Source organism: Alosa pseudoharengus, unplaced genomic scaffold, assembly GCF_046254945.1.
Source record: "Alosa pseudoharengus isolate Yale_2024_CS ecotype anadromous, Long Island Sound unplaced genomic scaffold, YU_APseudo_1.1 YU_APseudo_1.1_scf_5, whole genome shotgun sequence".
NCBI lineage: Eukaryota > Metazoa > Chordata > Actinopteri > Clupeiformes > Clupeidae > Alosa > Alosa pseudoharengus.
In genome coordinates this window covers 12,738,149-12,757,775 of record NW_027468837.1, presented here as the reverse complement: position 1 = coordinate 12,757,775, position 19,627 = coordinate 12,738,149, and the positions used below count along the sequence as shown (strand labels likewise).

Here is a 19,627-nt window from a genome sequence, read left to right as displayed (position 1 = left end):
ATGTTTATATGAAGTTCTGAGCTGAGTTTACAGTACTGCATAGTATCATCATTCCTGCTTATGTGTATATGAAGTTCTGCGCCAATGTCTGGCAGCTCACAGGGGAGAGGCACTTTGGAGGAGGAGGAAACCCTTCATAGCTTGAGATGAATTTTACTGTTGTGCTCCACTGGGCTGTGATCCACAGAGAGAATGGGACGCATCTGACTGTTGTTTCAGTGAGACAAGATTAGGCTCCTCATCTGTAACCTCCCTCCCTTTCGTTTCTACACATAACTTCTTTCTCTCATCACGTTTACCTCTCTCACTCAGGCAGATCCCCCTCTGACTATAGGTGCTGTTTTAAGCAGGACATCCTTTTGTTAAAGATTATCCTTGACACTGTTGGCATGAGGTTGTTTTTTCGCAGGGTTAACGCTGGGTCTTCGGTTGTAAGAGCCTCAGGAATGACGCCTCTTGGGTGGATATGTCAGAGGAGAGGCTTGTCAGGAGTATCACATTCCTGTAGTGCATAGTAGAGTATACTATCCTAAAAGCCATTCAGGAAGCAAAGTGCAGTAGATGTTTTGTTAATTTTGATATTTAGAATCAATATAACATTTGACATATAACATTCACCATTTGTTCTGACATATAAAGACCCATGGTCTGAGTATGACCTGGTAATAAATCCATGTTGGAAAATGTGATAGAGTAGGCTAGTAGGTCTGACAGTGTCTGGTAAGAGTTTAGCAGTGTTTGTAAGTTCTTGAAAGGTCAAGGAAAGACTGAGTCAATGAAACATGACTCAGATCGAACATGGGAAAAGGGCATCTTTGATGTACAACAAGTAGAATCACATCTCAAGAGATCAAGGAGAGCCGGAGACTTTAGAGTTGAAACCAGGTGCTGTGTGGCCAGACCACAGAGTGTATGGGAGCGGAAGGGAGTGCATCTCAGGAAGATCATAGGGAAATCCATTTGTTCCAAACCACACAGATGATTGGTACCAGAGAGTGTGCCTGGGCTGCAGAAACTGGAATGTCTTAATAGGTCTGGTAGTATCAACAACTAAATCCCATGCATTTCCAGTCAAACACACCAACTGTGGTGATGCTTTTCCTAGCCATGGGAGAGAACAGTCAGCCCACATGGTCTCAGGGAAATAACCCTGCGCTGACCACAACGCTAAAGACCCTGGCTTGCTTGTACTGCAGTTAGAACACATAGTCAACAGTGATGAAAGTAGGGCATGATTCCTTATCTGCTGTTGCTCATTCCTGGCCTCTGACATATTGGCTAGAGAAAAGAAAATGGACTTTGCCAACTTGATTTCTTGTCATTGGCCTGTTCACAGCTGTGTCTATTACCAGCACAGCAGCACTCCCCCTTGTGGGGTATTTGTAAACTGCAGGCCGATTTGGGACTGACCCTCCACATAGCACAGGCCCTTCCTTCTGTCCATATTCCATAGGGTCTAGACTGAATGAGCAGCAGGTTTCTATATGGGTTTTTGAGGGTCTTGCTGCAATGCCATATTCTTTAGGATACTAATGCCATCGTATCCTTTAAGGTGTGTAAGCACTGACACTGACATTTGGATACATCCCCATTTGGATACAACCCCTCTCTTTGTCTCTTTTCTTTTGTTCTCTCAAACATTCTCTCGCTTGTTGTATATACACGTACTCAAGAATGCACACACACACACACATACACACAGACAGAAAGACAGACACTCAACTAAGACTATGTAGGCTTATTTTACTAAGTAAGTGAGGGAGCAATTTCTTCATATTGTCAAAATATACCACACACACACACACACACACACACACACACACACACACACACACACACACACACACACACATACACACACACACACACACACACACACATACAGAGAAACAGAGAGAGAGAGAGAGAGAGGAAAAGACACAGAAGTACACACACTAAATGGCTCTGGCAGTTTCTTTGCATGTGTCTTGTTTTTGAACAAGCCTCTTCTTGAAAGTCGGATCCTGTAGCACTTTTTAAAAAGCTCTCAGGTCACCAGGTCAGTTTTAGAGTTGGCTTTTGAGTTCATAGACAAGTTAGTGTTAGTGCTCATCTATGAAGTGTTTAAGACTGCTGCTTCAGGCATCTATGCTTCAGGTATCCATTATATCCAAAATGCAATGGAGAGGCGACTCTCCTGGCACAACAGCTGTTGAAACAGGAAGGAATCTCGAATGGGCTTCAGAGTGCGCTGAGTTTGTGCCGATTTATGTGATTCTCTTATCAGGCTATCAGGATGGAATGCAGTCATCGCTAGACGCTCATACCCCTCTAACATTTACATAGACTTATGTATACTTGCACACACACACACACACACACACACACACACACACACACACACACACATACACACACACTTGTTCTTTCTTTCTTTCTTTCTTTCTTTCTTTCTTTCTTTCTTTCTTTCTTTCTTTGTCTGTCTCTCTCTCTCTGTCTTACTCAAGCTCTCTCTCTCTCTCTCTCACACACACATAGGCACACACACACAGACACACCCACACACACCCACACATACACCCCCCCCACACACACACACAAGCTAGGCAAATCCAGCATGCCTGCCTGATCATGCAAGGACAGATGGGTAGTGGTTGAGGTGTGTCCCAAAAGTCCCCATGGCAACAACCTACAAATGGCAAAAGGAATATTTTGCTTGTCTCCTGCCTTAGGGCAACCTTCTTAACATTTCAGCTGTCTAATTATTTTATTTTGTTTGGGTGTGAAGGATGATTGAGCTTCATGATAGCCTCTGTTGGTGTTAGCATGTATGTGTGTGTGTGTGTGTGTGTGTGTGTGTGTGTGTGTGTGTGTGTGTGTGTGTGTGTGTGTGTGTGTGTGTAAATGTCAATATGTCAAAGACTACTTGCTGGTGTTCAAGAACAATTCTGAACAATGATCATATAATTCTGATTGCTTTGACTTATTTTCCCATGCATGTATGATGTATGTAAGGTAATGAAATGCATATAGACTCACAATGCAGTATACCAAACATTTTCTTTTACAAACATTGTCTTCTAATATACAGTAGCAGTTTGTTTATAATTAGTTGTTGTCACCATCTCATACTTTGTGAGTGTGCACTAGATTTGGCTGTTATTGTTGAAATTCACCATCTGTTAGTCTATATTCTTACACAGGTAAAGAAGATGTGGGCTATCTTTTTATTCACGGTGGTGGGGACTCTTCTTCATGAAAGTGCTGCTCAAGGTACAGTTTCACAATAATACATTACATAAATGTACCGATGGATGACACGTTGACATGTACATGTAGATGATGTTGTAATGTAGCCCCGAAAAACCAAACTCTTTTAAGAAGTGTGGGATTCCTTTCCACACTTGCATTGCAACAGGTTTTGAACTTTGAAATCATTGGTCCAGCCTAACCAATCACATTGACCATAGATTGCTAATGTTACTTCCTACTTTGCCTAAACTTTACAACCTTTCAATAAAGAGCATCGGCAGTCAGGAAACAATGTATGTGGGCCTACCTTTGCTGTAAATAAATTTCTGCATTTTTCCAACTGCATTTTGTTATGTTTGCAGGCGTTCACTACTGCTCTTTCGGTTTCAAATCTATAGCGTCATCCCCTCTCGTTGCTGATTGGGCAGGTAGTCTGCCGACCGATGCAAATGCTAGTGAACTATCATGTTCCAGACTAGTATATCTCACTGAAAGGAGATCTAGTCTGGGCGTGGCCGGGCTAGTTGTAATGACCTTTGGGGGCCTTGTTCAAGGGCAAAGTCTAAAGTGTAACTGGGTGATTCTCCAACTATGGTACTTTTTGGACCTGAACATTTTCAGAAAATGAAACATTTTTAATTAAAATATTACTGGCATAATTTGTTTCCCCAGTATGCCTAGATACCTGCCCTGAAGTTGGCTGTGCTGATTTTTATGGAATAATATGTATTTTTTGACATTTTTCCAGACAATGGCAAAAGCAATGGTCATTTCCACAACCGAACAAAAACAAGCCAACCTGTCTACCTATCACTACCATGGAGACAGATGTGGAAAAGACGGTCGTGGAAATGACATTTTCCCACTTTCCCTCTAATATCTCATGTTTGACTAGCCTGTTAGTGTTAGTTTTAGAGTTAGCATTAAATAATCTCAAATTACACCTAATGAAATTGTAAAAATCCAGAATTTTTCCCATCGGAATGAATTATGAGCGGTTCAGAAATGACGTACAATAAACATACTCGCGGTATTTCTCATATTTACCTTGATATATCTCCTATGTATTAACCTCTGCTGGGATCATTCTTTCATTCAGCCATGTGGATCCCTCTGGAGTGTCAGTTGCTATGGTTACTGAGTATACAAATCTAGAATACTGAGCCTGGGATTGCATTTTATGCAGAGGTGTGGAAATGACGGTGAACCCAAGGGACAAGTGTTTAACATGTTTAAAATATGCCAAATCGAAAAGAAATATAAAAACAAATAGTAGATTTGAATGAATTGGGTTATAATGCATACTTTCTGTTTGAATTTAAAATTATATCAGTATTAGATTTTAAGTGAGATAAGGTCGAAGACCCAAAGTCTGGCCTAGGGACAGAGGCAAAATAGTAAAAAACGCATATAAAATGTCTTATATTTTATAAAAAACAACATAATTGAACAATGATTTTTTATATATAGGTTCCCCTAAATATGTAGTAAAGGGGAAAAAAATAAAAAAGTGGAAATGTTTTTTATTTTTTTAAATATATGTCAAGGACAGAAAAAGTACCATAGTTGGAGAATCACCCAACTATAGCTAATTTGATAATGAGGTAAAATCTATTTGCTAATTTACACCATGACCAAGATCCTGTAAGCACAAACACTGGTTGGTTAGCTCAATGCCCCCCATACCCATATAGCTTTCATTCATGCACAAGATACTGTGCTCCAACCTCCATTGAGTGACATTCATTGGTGGCTCATTGATACTGCACTCAGCACTTCTTGTAGGTATTAAAACGTCACCAGAATACATTATATTGGAAAGCCACATATTAGTTCCTACTTCAAAACTAGGGGCAAATCCATCTTTAAAGTAGGGACCCGGGGCATTTCAAGTTCGATATTTTCAACTTAGTGGAAGTATAGAAACAAAATGTGTTCAATATTAATGGGTGAAAGGGTAGTCCAATAGTTTTACAGTAATTCAAAACGTACACCCAGGATACAGTGGGACCGAACAGACAGCTGGACTTTGAGGAGAAATTTTATTTTGACAAACACTGTATCAGATTAGAATTGTGCACTGCGCCTTTAATGGAGTTTTAGGTCACTGAGTCACCAGAGATTCTGACCCCTTTGGCCGTCACCCAGCAGACAGAAGAACAAGATGAGACACGCACTTCCTCCCTGTTTGCAGGTGCAAGCAATTAATGCCAAATAAAAGCCCTGAATGACAGGGTGCCAGGAAAACTGTGGCCCAGTGAGGGTGATGACAATCACTGTAGAGATGTAGATCACATGTAGAGATGGGTCTCACATGGGCTAATTGGTCTCACATGCGTTATTGGTCTCACATGGGCTATTGTATGTAATTTGAGCTGTGTTGTCTTGAACACACCATTGAATCAGTACTCTCCCATTGTCTTGCATGCATTTGCCACAGTGCCCTTTCAAGTATTTTTGTATTAATTAATAGATTTCAAAACTTCGCTTTGTGTTGTGGCTGCATGACCACCTCAACTTTCCATTCATTTCTGCATCCTGTACTTTTAGGCCAGTGTAACAGTGTGAGGGCAGCCGATGTGGTATTTTTGGTGGATGGCTCGTCCAGCATTGGCAGTACCAACTTTCAGTTGGTGAAAGGCTTCATGGCAGGCCTGGTGAAGCCGCTTGCCGGTGCTGTGGGCGCGAGCGGAGTACGCTTCGGAGTCGTGCAGTACAGCGATAGCTCCAGGTGAGATATTTGTCCCTCTCTGCACAGCCAATATAGTCTGATTTAGAGAAGTTTGCACATGTGTGATAAATGAATGTATGTTCATGAGCATGTTTATATATGTTGTTAATTGTTAATGAATGTATTCTACATCTCTATTGATATTGACATGAATTAATTTTTACATTTAATTTCAGTTTATACATATAAATGTACAGATATGTTTTATACTTTTAAATCTTTCCTTTTATACAAAAACACTTATATGTTGTGTGCTAGGATTGAGTTTCCTTTTGGGAGGTATACAAATGGAACAGAGGTGGTGGTGGCTGTTGAAAATATCCCGTATAAGGGAGGAGGAACACGCACGGGTGACGGGCTCAAATTCATCGTTGACAATTTCTTCAGCCCTCCAAATATTCGAGATGTTCCCAAGGTAAGATAGAGGTGAAGGAGGGTAGAGACTTAAATCTGTTTATGGTGCCATATTTTGGGTTAAAAGAGATTTACTGGTGTTTTGTCCCACACAATAAAAGTTCAAATTCAGACTCTCTGACACAAGCTTTCTCTTTCTTTCTCTTGCTCTCTCTTTCTGTCTTCTTCTCAGATTGTCATCGTCATTACAGATGGGAAGTCACAGGACTCTGTTGTGGACCGTGTTCAAACATTGCGCAATCTTGGGGTCAAGATCTTTTCCATAGGTAAAAGCTTATCATTTCATAGGTTGTATTTGTTATTGTCTTTTGGTGACTTTGGTTTTGTATGATGCTGAGACGTTGGCATATTTATGTGCAGTGTACTTAATATACCAAGAAAGACTTTTATTTATTTATTTACTACTATTGATTATGAACAAAATACAAGTTTCTTCTGATCATATACAAGCTATATATTTCTATCCTGTGTCAGTTTCTTCTCTTTTCTTCTCTCTCTTTCTCTAGCTCATGTTTCCTCTCTTTCACTGTCTATTTCTCTGTCTCCCTCTCCTGCACCCTCTCTTTAACTGCCCTTGTGTGTACCTGTCTTAGGTATAAAGAGTGCAGACAAGAGGGAGCTGGATCAGATGGCCTCGTCCCCACAGACCTACTATTCCCTGATCATCAGTGGCTTCAAGGGCCTCAGCTCTCTCCTGCCGCAGGTGTCCCCACGAGTTTGTGCGTCTGTTGGGGGGACATTCGCGAATGACGGTGAGTGTTGAATCACAGGCAATAACCCACTAGGAACATGCCCATTACATCACAGCAGCAGGTCAGGAGGACTGCAGTGTAGTGTAGAAAACATGTAAATGACTATAATTTGTAGGAACATATTCATAAAGTGTTATAACATACTCATGAATAATGATTGTTATGCCTCCACTCCTAAAGCATTATGTTAATGTCTGAGTCTTTTATAGCTATAAACGTTTCATAAGGATTTACAAATCTTTTACCCCTGTAATGTCATCATTGCCATTATCAAGAGGTAAAATAATCTAGCATATATTACACAAATTAGTACTTACTTAGCTGTAAGGGTTTATAACATTGGTTTGCTTTATGAGTGAATTTGTATACATTGTTATGTAAATCATCATCAGCTATAATGAAGACTTTATAATGTGTTTATAATGCTGTATCAGTACAGACTTTATATTAAAAATATTACAGTTATTATCTATCTTTGCTTCCTCTCACAGAGGCCACCACAGGTCCCTCCAACCTCCAGTTTACAGAGAGTACCACTGACTCGCTGCGCTTCCAGTGGACTCCTGCAGGGGGCCAAGTGACTGGCTACCGCATCCAGTACACGCCTGTCTCTGGCCTGGGACAGCCAATCAACGCAGAGCTACAACAGGTACTAAATGAACATGACACAAAATTGTGTAATGTAACTCCAGAGGATGACGATAAGGAGGATGATGAACCTTGAAAGGAATACATATTCCAAAGAATTATGCTTTCTGTTGTAAGATTAAAACAGAATCATCAGTCAAAACCTGTATCCTGAATATTAGTGTTGTTTACCATTAATACAAAAAGCTGAATGATCTATAGATGCATTCGGACACAACAGTTCTAGGAGCACAGTTCTACTACTAACTACTAACTGGAAAGGCTACACCTAGAACTATAGGGCTTTTATGTTTACATTGACACACACTAGGAACTCTGAGATGACTTCACACATTAGTAGCCCAATGATTACATAAAGTAATGGAACGGACAGCATTGCTATTTAGATACTATCTACTGAAGTTAATTGACAAACTAGAAGCTCATGGTATCAAAAATCATTTAAAAAAGAATCAACATTGTGAATAACATTTCTTCTCATCCAGAAGGCATTTGTTACAAGACAGTGGGCACTCTGCAGCCTTCCCATGCAGGTTTTATATTTTGCAAATTTAAACAGAAGCTGAATTATTTCACTTTAAAAAAAAAAAGATGCTTCTGCTGCCTTGGCATGCAAATCAGTCATGATTAAATAGTTGTAGGAACTGCGGTCAGAGGAACTCTTTAATCCCCAGTTCCATGCTGTCCGAATGCATTAAAAAAGGGGTTCTAGGAACTGTATGTTCTTGGAACAGTTCATCCGGTGCGAAAGAGACTTAGCCTGGCTAACGTCATACCCTCATCTCATATGAGACGGGGTCTGGGAACTAGGCATTCATTTTCTCTTATTTGAAACGTGGTTTACGAATGCCCAGAGCCGTTTATTGGGCGCTACGAATGTCTATCAAATGCGTCTGTACGTGGCTCATAACGGCTACGGTGTGTCGTCATCGACTTACTGCCGTCCCTCTGTTCTGTGATTGGTCCCCTAACTGAGGCGAAAATTTGCTCCATGGTATCCAGGCTGCCTAACAGCGTGAATTAAATTGCGCGCGCAAGGCAGCATGGGAAAACCCAGACTAAAAGAGACTTATACAACACTTCAAACAGTGCATTGTTTAGACTGTATACTGTAGATATAATCCCAGATAGCAAGAGGCTGGTTGGCCACTGTCGGGCCACTGGGGGCAGATCTGCTGGTCCACTGGTGTTTTGCTCATTGGTCCACTGTCTGGTTGTAGATAAACAGCCCACCATTTTGCTATTGTGGTCCAAATACTTTTTTTTATTTCTGATTTTGGTATCTCGTATGGTACTATCCACATAATGCTACTGCCTCAATGCTAGGGCTCTGGATCACACTTTGTGCTGTTCCTTTGCTGTTCCTTTAAAAAGTTCACAATCAGTTGTACCATCTTCAAATACAGAGGCCAAACCCATTTTTGGCATTCAGAGCACCACAAGAGACAGTAGTTGCCTGTGGCCAGAACGTAGACAAAGGGATGCAATATATTTGATTTTCAACACACCCATTCTTTGATAGGTTCGTAACACGGTGCAGGACTACTCCTGGTACCTCTTGGCAGCTGGCACATTGGACGTGGTGCTTATTACATGTCTGGGCAAGGTTTTAAAATTAGAGTTAGACTGACAGACTTCAACAGGAAGTGAGAGGCTTATTTACTTGAATTACTCATCCATGAACACCATTTGGGATTATAGTGCAACAATAATGCACAAGTCTATGAGCAGTTTGTGACAGAGAATTGGAATGCTATTTTGCAACATTGTAAAAGAAATCAGTTTTGCTAGAGTGAAAGTGTGAATCTGTCAAAGACTTTCATTACACACATGCCAATGTAAATAACTTATCGGGTAACTGTAATAGGCATGATTCATTATAGCTGTCATTTTTTGTATGCTATTACAACTTTTTATCTCAACTATTCCATGTAATTACATCTTATTAGTTTGCTAATCACAGCTCACAAGACTAACGATTGGATGTTGCATTTGCCAAAACAAGTTTGTGAAAAGGTTCTGTTAATCATATGACGAAGCGAGTCCAGCACAGTGTGTGAAGCATTAAGTCTTTGTGTTAATAGGTGACAGTTGGACCAGCACAGTGTGTGAAGCGTTAAGTCTTTGTGTTAATAGGTGACAGTTGGACCAGCACAGTGTGTGAAGCGTTAAGTCTTTGTGATTATAGGTGACAGTTGGACCAGATCAGCAGAGTTACACTGCTCGGAACCTGCGTGGTGGCACCGACTATCTGGTCTCAGTCATTGCCCAGTACCCAAACAGCATCGGAGAGGCTGTGTCTGCTAAATCTGGCACAAGTAAGACCACTCTCACAAACACACACACAGACACACACACACACACACACACACACACACACACACACACACACACACACACACACACACGCACACACACACACACACACACACACACACACACACACACACAGACACAAACATGAGATATGTCGAGGACTCACAAAGCTAAGCTGAGCCAACACAGGCTTTGATCAGTTACATTCAGCAGAGTAGGCACAGCATCGTCCACCGGTCACCGGTCAGCCTTAGCACCAAAAATGAAGGTAGTTGACTTGATGTGTGTTTCTTAGTAGTTTGCAAGTTAAATTTTTAACTCAACTAAAAAGTACACAGAATGGATGAAGGCTGGCCAGAATAAAATGTTAATAAACTGTTTATAAAATATTAATAAAGTGTTCATATGTATTTTGTTATTATTTTGCTGATCCTCAGAGTCATCTCAGGGTGTGTCGTCGCTGCGAGTATTACGGTCGGGCTTCTTCTCCATCTCTCTGGCCTGGGATGCCCCCTCCACTCGGCCCCAGGGCTACAGGGTCACCTACGGACCCAGATGTAAGGACACAGTGTAAACTTTATTTTACACAGCTGTGCATAGTAGCCATTTATTATTATTATTATTATTATTATTATTATTATTATTATTATTATTATTATTTTAAATACTGTAAAGGATTAACTGGCCCAAGGTGCTTTAAATTATCCTACATATATAGACACTTTTAACTGCATAAACAAACAGACATGGGCATAAGACCCAAGTATCTGTGTTGGTTTTCAACGTTTTCAAATGGAAACCTCTAGAAACAGTTTGAGCTTTCTATTGGCCTACATCTAAGGTATACTAGGCTATATATTTTGTGTATGTTCATGTATACATGATCTAATGTGGTTGTGTTTACAGCATTCTCACAACAATACTTGTGTGTCTTACAAAATTATATTGGGTTACACTTTACTTGACAGTGTCGACATAAGAGTGACATGACACTGTGATGAACGTGTCATGAACAAGTCATAAACGTTTATGACATAGCGCTTCTGTTGTTAAGTGACATTCGTTTTTTGTCATAACAAGTTAGGGTTATGGTTGGGTTTAGAGTTATGGTTAGGATAAGGGTTAGAGGGTTAGGGTTAGGTTTCATGTGTCATGACACTCTTATGTCGATACTGTCAAGTAAAGTGTTACCTTATTGCTTATCATCTAAGAATATTGAAGATTTGTAAATGGCATACTGCCATTCTATCTCTGCCCTTTATTTCTGTCAGTACTTCAATATCAGTTAAAAATTTCAGAATGGAAAACCATTTTTACCTTGGCTTTGTTGAATAAGGAGAGATCGGTGCATGGCCACAAAGCTACCTTGAACTGGACACATGATCCTCCTTCATATGTAAATCGTGGACTTTGAATTGACCACTAAAAAAACGAAGTGGATCTGAACAAAGGCAGACTGTGACGGTCTCTGGCTCTGGTCTAACCTGTATCCCTCTGACCACCGTCCTCTCCACACACTGTGTTTCCACTTCAGGTTGGAGATTCAGGTAGAAGTTGCTGGATTCTACTGTGAATGATCTTTGGCTAAAATGGACCATATATTCCCCAGTCTAAATATAGAGTTGTAAATGGGTTTTTAAAATAGCATCTGAGCATGTTTTTGACAGACCAAATGTTGCATACCTTCTATACCATCAGAGAACAAGGTCAAATACTCCATTCATCCTTTCTGTCATCTTGACATATGTCATGTCAGTGAAATAGCAGTATTACTAGAACATCTACATGTGCATACATTTCATGCAGTCAGAGTTGAACTGTTGTAAACTGTCTCTGGTCAACAGCTCAGCCACCTCTGTATCAAAACAACAGTAGTCTATTTAGTTCTTGTAGGCCTACCTTAAAACACATCTAGACACTGCCTTATAATGCAAAGAATGGAATTGTCTGCACAATGGAACTTTGTTGTACCATGCAGGAACATGACCTTTTTTGTCAGATGTTGACGGATTGGGTGTGGCCTAAGCAGTAAACGGTGCACAGTGTGTTGGAAATTGACAACAAAGGGGTAGACATATCCATTCTTACAGTACATTGTGTAATTAAAACTGCCTCTGGTCTACAGCTCAGCCGGCGTCACAGCTGGAGCAGAGGTTGTCCCCTGATGTTACCACGGTAACTCTCGACCGTCTGCAAGCGGATACTGAATACATAATCAGCGTCCTCCCCCTGTTACCGGGAAACTCAACAACACCAGCCAGGATATCTGCCAAAACTTGTGAGTTAATCAGCTACCTAACAACATGGTGGACTATATACTGTATGAGCATAGACACACAGACGCAAACAGCTACAAACTGTCTGCATATATACCTTTAGTATCATACATGAACAGAAAGTTTTCTGTTATTCTGAGACTGAAAGGGTTGGGTTTCTGAAATGTATTTGTGTGTGTGTGTATAGCACGTTTAGAGGCGGTGAGACAGCTGACGGTTGAAACGATCTCTGAGACAAGTGTTGGTGTTCGCTGGAGAGCTGCAGATGGAGCCAGGTCCTATCGGTTGGTCTGGGGGCCTTTCACAGGTGAGATGCACATGTACACACACACACACACACACACACACACACACACACACACACACATGGCCGCCATTACCAGTATTGCCAGTATTGCCACGGCAATACTAGTTTTCATACATGAGGTCACAAACTGCTGCTGCGCTGCGCATATCATCAAAGTGTTTTTCCCGATGCATTTTTATTCTACTGTCAGTGATCCTCTATTGATGTTCATGCAAAACTGCAGTCGACCCCCCCCCCCCCTCCAATTGGGCTTGGCAAAAAAATTGGCAATACTACTTTCAGACAAGTGACGGCACCCCCGCACACACACATACAGGTCCTATCGGTTGGTCTGGGGGCCTTTCACAGGTGAGATGCACATGTTCACACACACACACACACACAGACATACACACATACACACACACATACACACAGACACACACACACACACACACAGACACACACACACACACACACACACACACACACACACACACACACACACACACACACACACACACACACACACAATAATTTGCTAGTCTGGGGCCATTTCATGGGTGAGATGCACACACACACATTATCTAACTCCTAGACTAAATAGTAAGGACATTTGCATTGGAAAATTAATGTGCAGGAATGGGAATGAATCAGCTATCAACTACAGATATTTTTGGTGTCAAGCTTAATTTTGTCATCTTATTGACATACTTCCATCCCTTCTCATTTTATTTATTTTTCTCTCTCCTCTCTCTCTCTCTCTCATGCTTCTTTCTTTCCTCTGTCTCCTCTATCCCTCTCCCTATCTGCCCTGCAATCAGGTCGTGATGTGCAGACGCAAGAGGTCACCACAGAATCTCACACACTCTCGGGTCTTCAGCCTGATGTTGAGTACATCATCACTGTCATCGCTCTCTACGACAACAACGCTGAGGGGCCTGCTGCCACGGCCAGGTTCAAAACAGGTTCAGACAATCACTCACTCACTCACTCACTCACTCACTCTCTCACTCTACTCACTCACTCACTCACTCACGCACTCAAATTCAAATTCAAATTCAAATATGCTTTACTGGCACGACAAACCATATGATGCATTGCCAAAGCGTTCACAGGAATAATAATAATTAAAGAAAATCACAAAGCACATCACAACCATACAAGACCATTGTCTGTACACGTGCATAGGAAAACCAAGACAGGACAAAACAAAACAAAACAAACAGGAGACATGGTGTAACAGACTGGGGCTGGGGCTTATCTTAAGTAATGCCTTCTCTCAGGTTATGGAGTGAGGACACATAACTGGCTGCTAGTATGCATGTGCTGGTGTCCTCACCCAAAACTGCAGCAAGTTCCTCCAGTTTTGTGAAGTTGGGAATGATGTTGTTCAAAATGGTGAAATACTTGTCTCTCACTCACTCACTCACTCACTCAGTCACTCACTCTCTCTACTCACTCTACTCACTCACTCATTCACTCACTCACTCACTCACTCACTCACTCACTCACTCACTCACTCACTCAACTCACTCACTCACTCACTCACAACCACAGCCAACATGAGGAGTTTCAGCCTTAATTTTCCATTTCTTGATACCGTACATAGTATCAGAAGAACTGTGAAAAGACAAAATACATTGAATACAATTAATTGTATTCATTTCAGAGATGTAACTGTCATTGACATGTAAGACCTACAGTAAGCACCTAGACAAGACAAATTCATACATTGACCTACTGTATAGTAAGCGTGGAACTACAACTTGTCATTTTTCATTGAAATAGGCCTACAGTAAGCACCTGGACTTGTCAGCTTTTGTGCTGTCTTCTTCACCAAACAGTACTTTCTCTAAATGTGCCTTAGACCCTTGCTTGCAAATAGCAATACAGAACAGAGATGGTATCTCTAATGAATAACATGTGACTGCTGAATGACTGCTGATCGAAGAATTGTGCAAAGGAGTTCATAATTTTGCAAGCAATATCTATTAGCTGTGAATAATTTGCAGATAATCAAATGAAAAGAGTTTGGAGTCTTTGTATGAGAACTGTGTTAAATGTTTTGAAAAAGGATGCAAAACATGTGAGGAACCCATGAAAAAGTGTTAACAGATTTGCTAGAGATGACTTCTGCTGTGCTAAGAAGGTGATGATCAAGATCAAGTGGATCCCAGTTTCATTACAGTTTTTCTCGATCGTTTTGATACCTGTGTCAACTCTGACATCACGTTCTCAAAACAGTTAACACCTGTGTCTGAACAAAAGCACTCTGGACAAAATGACACATTTTGCTTGCAAAAGGCTGTTACTCTCTCAAAACACTTAAAACATGCAGCAAAAGCAAATCTTGCCTTCAAACACTACAACTTGTTGCCAATTCAAAAACACTCTTTAATCAATTATTACACACTGGGCAACAAAATGCAAAATCTAGTTCTCAAAATGAGCATTTTTGCTATGTCTGTTTCATTACTTTCTCATTTTTCTGGTATCAGAAAAAAACTCTGAAAAGACAAAATGTACTGAATAAAAAAACAAATTATTCATTCCTCCCAAGATGTAGTTGTCATTGACATGTAAGACATACAGCAAACACCTAGGAAGATACTGTAAATTTCATTGAACTACAACTTTCATCGAAATAGACATACACTAAACACCTTTTGTACTGTTTTCTCCACCAAATAGGCAATACAGTACTTTGTCTAAATGTGCATTAGATCCATACTTGCAAATAGCAACACAGAACAGACATCTCTTATGTATAATGAATGATTGCTGATTGAAGAATTGTGCAAAGGAGTTTCACACAGGTGTATCAGAGATTCAGACTTATGCAAGGAATCTATACCACCTGTGAAAAGATGTTTTCCTTTTGTTTAGCATGGGAAAACCAATAGAGTTTGGGGCTTTTGAATGACACCTGTGTGAACTGTTTTGCAAAAGGGTGTGATAAATGTGTGAACCCAATGAAAATGTGTGAACACATTCGCAAGAGATGACTTCTGCTGTGCAAAGAAAGTAGTCATGAAGACCAAGTGGGTTCTAGTTTACTTAAGCAGGTAAAAGCAATCGAGAAAAACTGTAAGTACATCTTAGCACTCAAGACATCTGTGATTCAGAATATCCACACTGCCCATGCACTGACAGCACAAGGCCTAAGGGGGGCGCAGGGGAGCATATACTTTATTACAAATATGGATTGTTATTAACTTGATTGTTTATTGTTTGTTGTTGACTTGATTGTTTGTTGTTTATTGTTGTTTGTTCTATCTCTGATAGAACGTTTTGAGCAGCAGGTGCTCAGGGCAACGCCCACAGGCCCCTCCTCAATCAGACTCACCTGGAACCAGATCAGATCTGCCAGAGGTTACCGCATAGAGTACAAGAGAGAAGGTAATACACACACACACACACACACACTCACTCTCTCTCTCTCTCACACACACACACACATACATGTCTTCATCTAATTCCCTGTGTTCTACAGGGGGCTCTGTTGAGAGGGTGACGTTTCCTCAGGCCACGACGACTCATGAGTTGCGTCAGCTGAGGCCCCAGACAGAGTACATCATCACTCTCTACACACTCTACGAGGGACGAGAGGAGGCCACACCTGTGTCCACCGCACCTCCAAGTACAGACCTCAGACCTCCTTCACACACACACCTCTCTCTCACATACACACACTCATAACTCAAATGCACATGCTCTCATCTTCTTCTTCGTCTTCTTGTCTTGGCATATTACGTTGAATTTACTAAACATTCTCTTCATCAGGTAATCAGTGCTGGTCGCCACCCTCTAACTGTAAATTGCGATGACCAGGGATCGACATTAATGGTTGCCCTTGACTACCAAATTGCTACAAGTGGCAACCAGATGTGGTTGGCTTTGGCAACCAAAACCTCATGTCTGGTTGCCAAGCTGGCAACCACTTTTAAAAGCTCTGGCGTTGAGCTCTGGCGCTAACCACAACTGAACCGTATCAATCAATTACAGGCAGTTGAATTGAATCAACCAATGACAACATTAATACATGATAATAAGATGTCAACAAACGCAGAGATAATGCATGGCAATATTTCTACTCCACTGAGAAAAAAACACTCAAATTATTTTTTTGCAGCTAGGTTATAACATTTAATAGTCTCTAGTAGGCATCTACATAGGGAATTGGGTGGCATGAAAAAGTGAAGGTTGCTTCTGGCATGGTGTAAAAGAAGCAAAACTGGTGCTCTGAACTAGCCTGACGAGCCAGACCCACATTAAAATGTAGGGTCTGGCACTCACCGTTCGCAGTGTTCAGTCCGAGGGGCGGGATAATCGGTTGTCTTTCAAATTCCCTCTGCACGCAATAGGACAGCTATGAGTTCCATGCGTTTCCCACCAGCGGAGCTGGTTGGCACTGTTCGCCAACAGCAACATCCATCTTATTTGTTTTCAAGTAGCAGGGAATTCTAGCCAAACCGTTGCGACTCTGCCATCAATCATTATGTTAAGCCCGCCTAACGACTCTATACACGATTTGATTGGCTTGATAGAAGTTTAATTTTTCGAGCAGACAAGCCAACTAAGAGTTGCTAGACTAGCCCTGGCAGCAAATGTAATTTGCTGCCGCTAGGGTGCATCTAGATTTCTAGGCTAGCTCTGAACAACTAAAGATTATTTTCATAGTCAATTAATCTGTTGATTTCTTTTTATTTTTTTTGATTAATCAATCAGTTGTTTTATCAATTAAATGTCAGAAAATTAGGACACATTTTAATATGTGTTTAGCAAAGCTCAAGATTATGTCCTCAACTGCCTTAAAGCAACACCAAAGAACTTTCCCTCTGTCGCACGCACACTATTTGTTTATCCAGCACCGGCTTTGCAAATAACGATGTCCACAGACAAGGTAGAATATTTTGCATGACTTATAAAAGTACGATGTATTGCGACATCAGATGCAAGTCAAATTTGTAGTTTCTTATGTCTCATTCCATCGAACTACAGATCCGCTACCCGATCTGGCAAACTTACATAGTGCGGTTATAGGCGATAGAGGGCCGCGAAGCGAATGCAGAATTGCCGTTCACCCTGTTACGGGTTGATGAACCACTGAAACGATTTTGGAAACATTATTTTAAGGTATAAAAAACTCTTTGGTGTTGCTTTAACTTTATTGTCATAGAGGAGTAATAAAAAATAAAAGTTTAAGAAATTGTGATCAGAGAATTTTGAGATATTTTCCATTAAAATGGACACAAACCGATTAGCCGATTACCAAAATAGTTGCATTTTAATTTCAAGTACGGTAATAGTTGACAACTAATCAATTATTTGTTGCAGCCTTATTCTGTAATTTTTGAAAGTTTCTCCAATTGACGCATTCAACGGCAATCTGGATTTCACCTCAAAACAGATGTGTGCTGTTATCCAGAGTTTCCATACGTATGGATGAAACATAAGTAAAAGCACTCTCAACTCCTTTCATTTTTACGAAAGCATGTCACAAGACGGACGCGTTTCGGCCTATGCAGTCTTCAACGTTGACGCGAGAGTGTGTTTACTTTTGTTTCATCCAGTGCTTCCTTTGTTTACGCACACAACACCCTCTTTTTTACGTTGAGTTGAGCGCACCTATTTCTTGCCTGTAACACTTCTCCTCACATATTTTTTGTGTCAAACTCCCACTTTTCCCTTAACCTTCCCATGAATGCATAATATGCATGATTAGGAAAAGTGTAGTCTGTTTACTGTGTCTCTGTAGCAGGCAGAATGGGGTTTTGTTCATGTGTGGTCTGCTCATCCATACCACGCCATACTTTTACATGTGGGATAGCATAGCTGGAATGGACACCAACGTGTTTGTACATGTGCCCTTCAGTGTTTACACAAAGGATTTCTCCTACCTTATCTCTCTTTCTCAGTTGTCCTCACATATACTTAAATACTTTAAGCACTTAGAACACTCATACATAGTTATTTTTATTTCTGCTCTCTCTCTCTCTCTCTCTCTCTCTCTCTCTCACTCTCTCTTATACCTCAAAACAATATGTATGGGATAATGTATTGTCTGCAGTTTATCCTTGAAAAGTAAATCCAGATAGGATGAATCTATTTTGAAATAATGACCAGTGGACTTCATATGGTTTGTTTATTATACAGTTTTGGCAATAAAATAAAAGATATTCCTCCGAAATAAATAGCCATTAGATGAATACATTTGTTTGACTGTAAACTATCAAACTACCAAAAAATGTTACATTACATAAAAAATAGAATATGGCTAAATGTATACCTGAATATTTACGCATTAAGACATGGGCAAGACTGAGGATTTACTGTCAAGTTGATAGAGATGACTTTAATAGGATGAATGATTAATACATTTGTCAACAGCTGCCAAGGTGACAGACCTGCGGGTTACAAATTTAAACAGCCGTCGAATCAGGATTGCCTGGAGGGGTGTTTCCGGGGCAACGGGCTACAGAATCACATGGAAACAAGGCAACAGTAAGTTAGCACCTAGTTGTATTAGAGAGATTCTATTACCATTGTATGAGTGATCATCATCTGGCATAATCTTTGCATTTCCAGGTCCAAGGCTGATAAGAGCCAGACTAAGACCAGATCTTTTCTAGATTAGGACTATAATAAAGTTCTGTTTAATCTAAATGAGAACTATAATAACCCTAGTAAATGAAGATTAGAATAAAGTAATGTATAATGCAGGACAAAATATGTCTAATCTGTCTAATCTTGATTGTGACTAGAAAAAGGTCATGTCCAGTCTAGATCAGGAGCAGACTCAGATCAGAGTGCGCTGCCATCAGCCCCTCCCCTGCTTATGGATCCACTTATTCATATTTTGTGAGAGCCCCAGCAGTAGAGCTCCCTACACGCACCAGCACTCTGCAGTCCAACTTAGTCCCACACTGGACCGCTCTATGTCTCTGAATCTCTTGTCTGTGTCTTCCAG

General features: G+C 40.7%; 1 protein-coding gene across 1 annotated transcript in view; it reads left to right on the top strand.

Annotated features, from left to right (window-relative positions):
* The first annotated feature begins 3,185 nt into the window (after positions 1-3,185).
* Positions 3,186-19,627, top strand: part of col7a1 (collagen, type VII, alpha 1) — a 79,618-nt gene continuing 63,176 nt past the window's right edge. The window contains exons 1-14 of the mRNA XM_076268661.1: positions 3,186-3,252; positions 5,782-5,962; positions 6,221-6,377; positions 6,549-6,642; positions 6,970-7,128; positions 7,620-7,777; positions 9,965-10,094; positions 10,530-10,649; positions 12,218-12,370; positions 12,556-12,675; positions 13,479-13,622; positions 15,943-16,056; positions 16,151-16,297; positions 19,048-19,161. Of these exons, the coding sequence (XP_076124776.1) occupies positions 3,192-3,252; positions 5,782-5,962; positions 6,221-6,377; positions 6,549-6,642; positions 6,970-7,128; positions 7,620-7,777; positions 9,965-10,094; positions 10,530-10,649; positions 12,218-12,370; positions 12,556-12,675; positions 13,479-13,622; positions 15,943-16,056; positions 16,151-16,297; positions 19,048-19,161 (1,852 nt within the window). The 5' untranslated portion in view covers positions 3,186-3,191. The remainder of the gene's footprint in view (positions 3,253-5,781; positions 5,963-6,220; positions 6,378-6,548; positions 6,643-6,969; positions 7,129-7,619; positions 7,778-9,964; positions 10,095-10,529; positions 10,650-12,217; positions 12,371-12,555; positions 12,676-13,478; positions 13,623-15,942; positions 16,057-16,150; positions 16,298-19,047; positions 19,162-19,627) is intronic.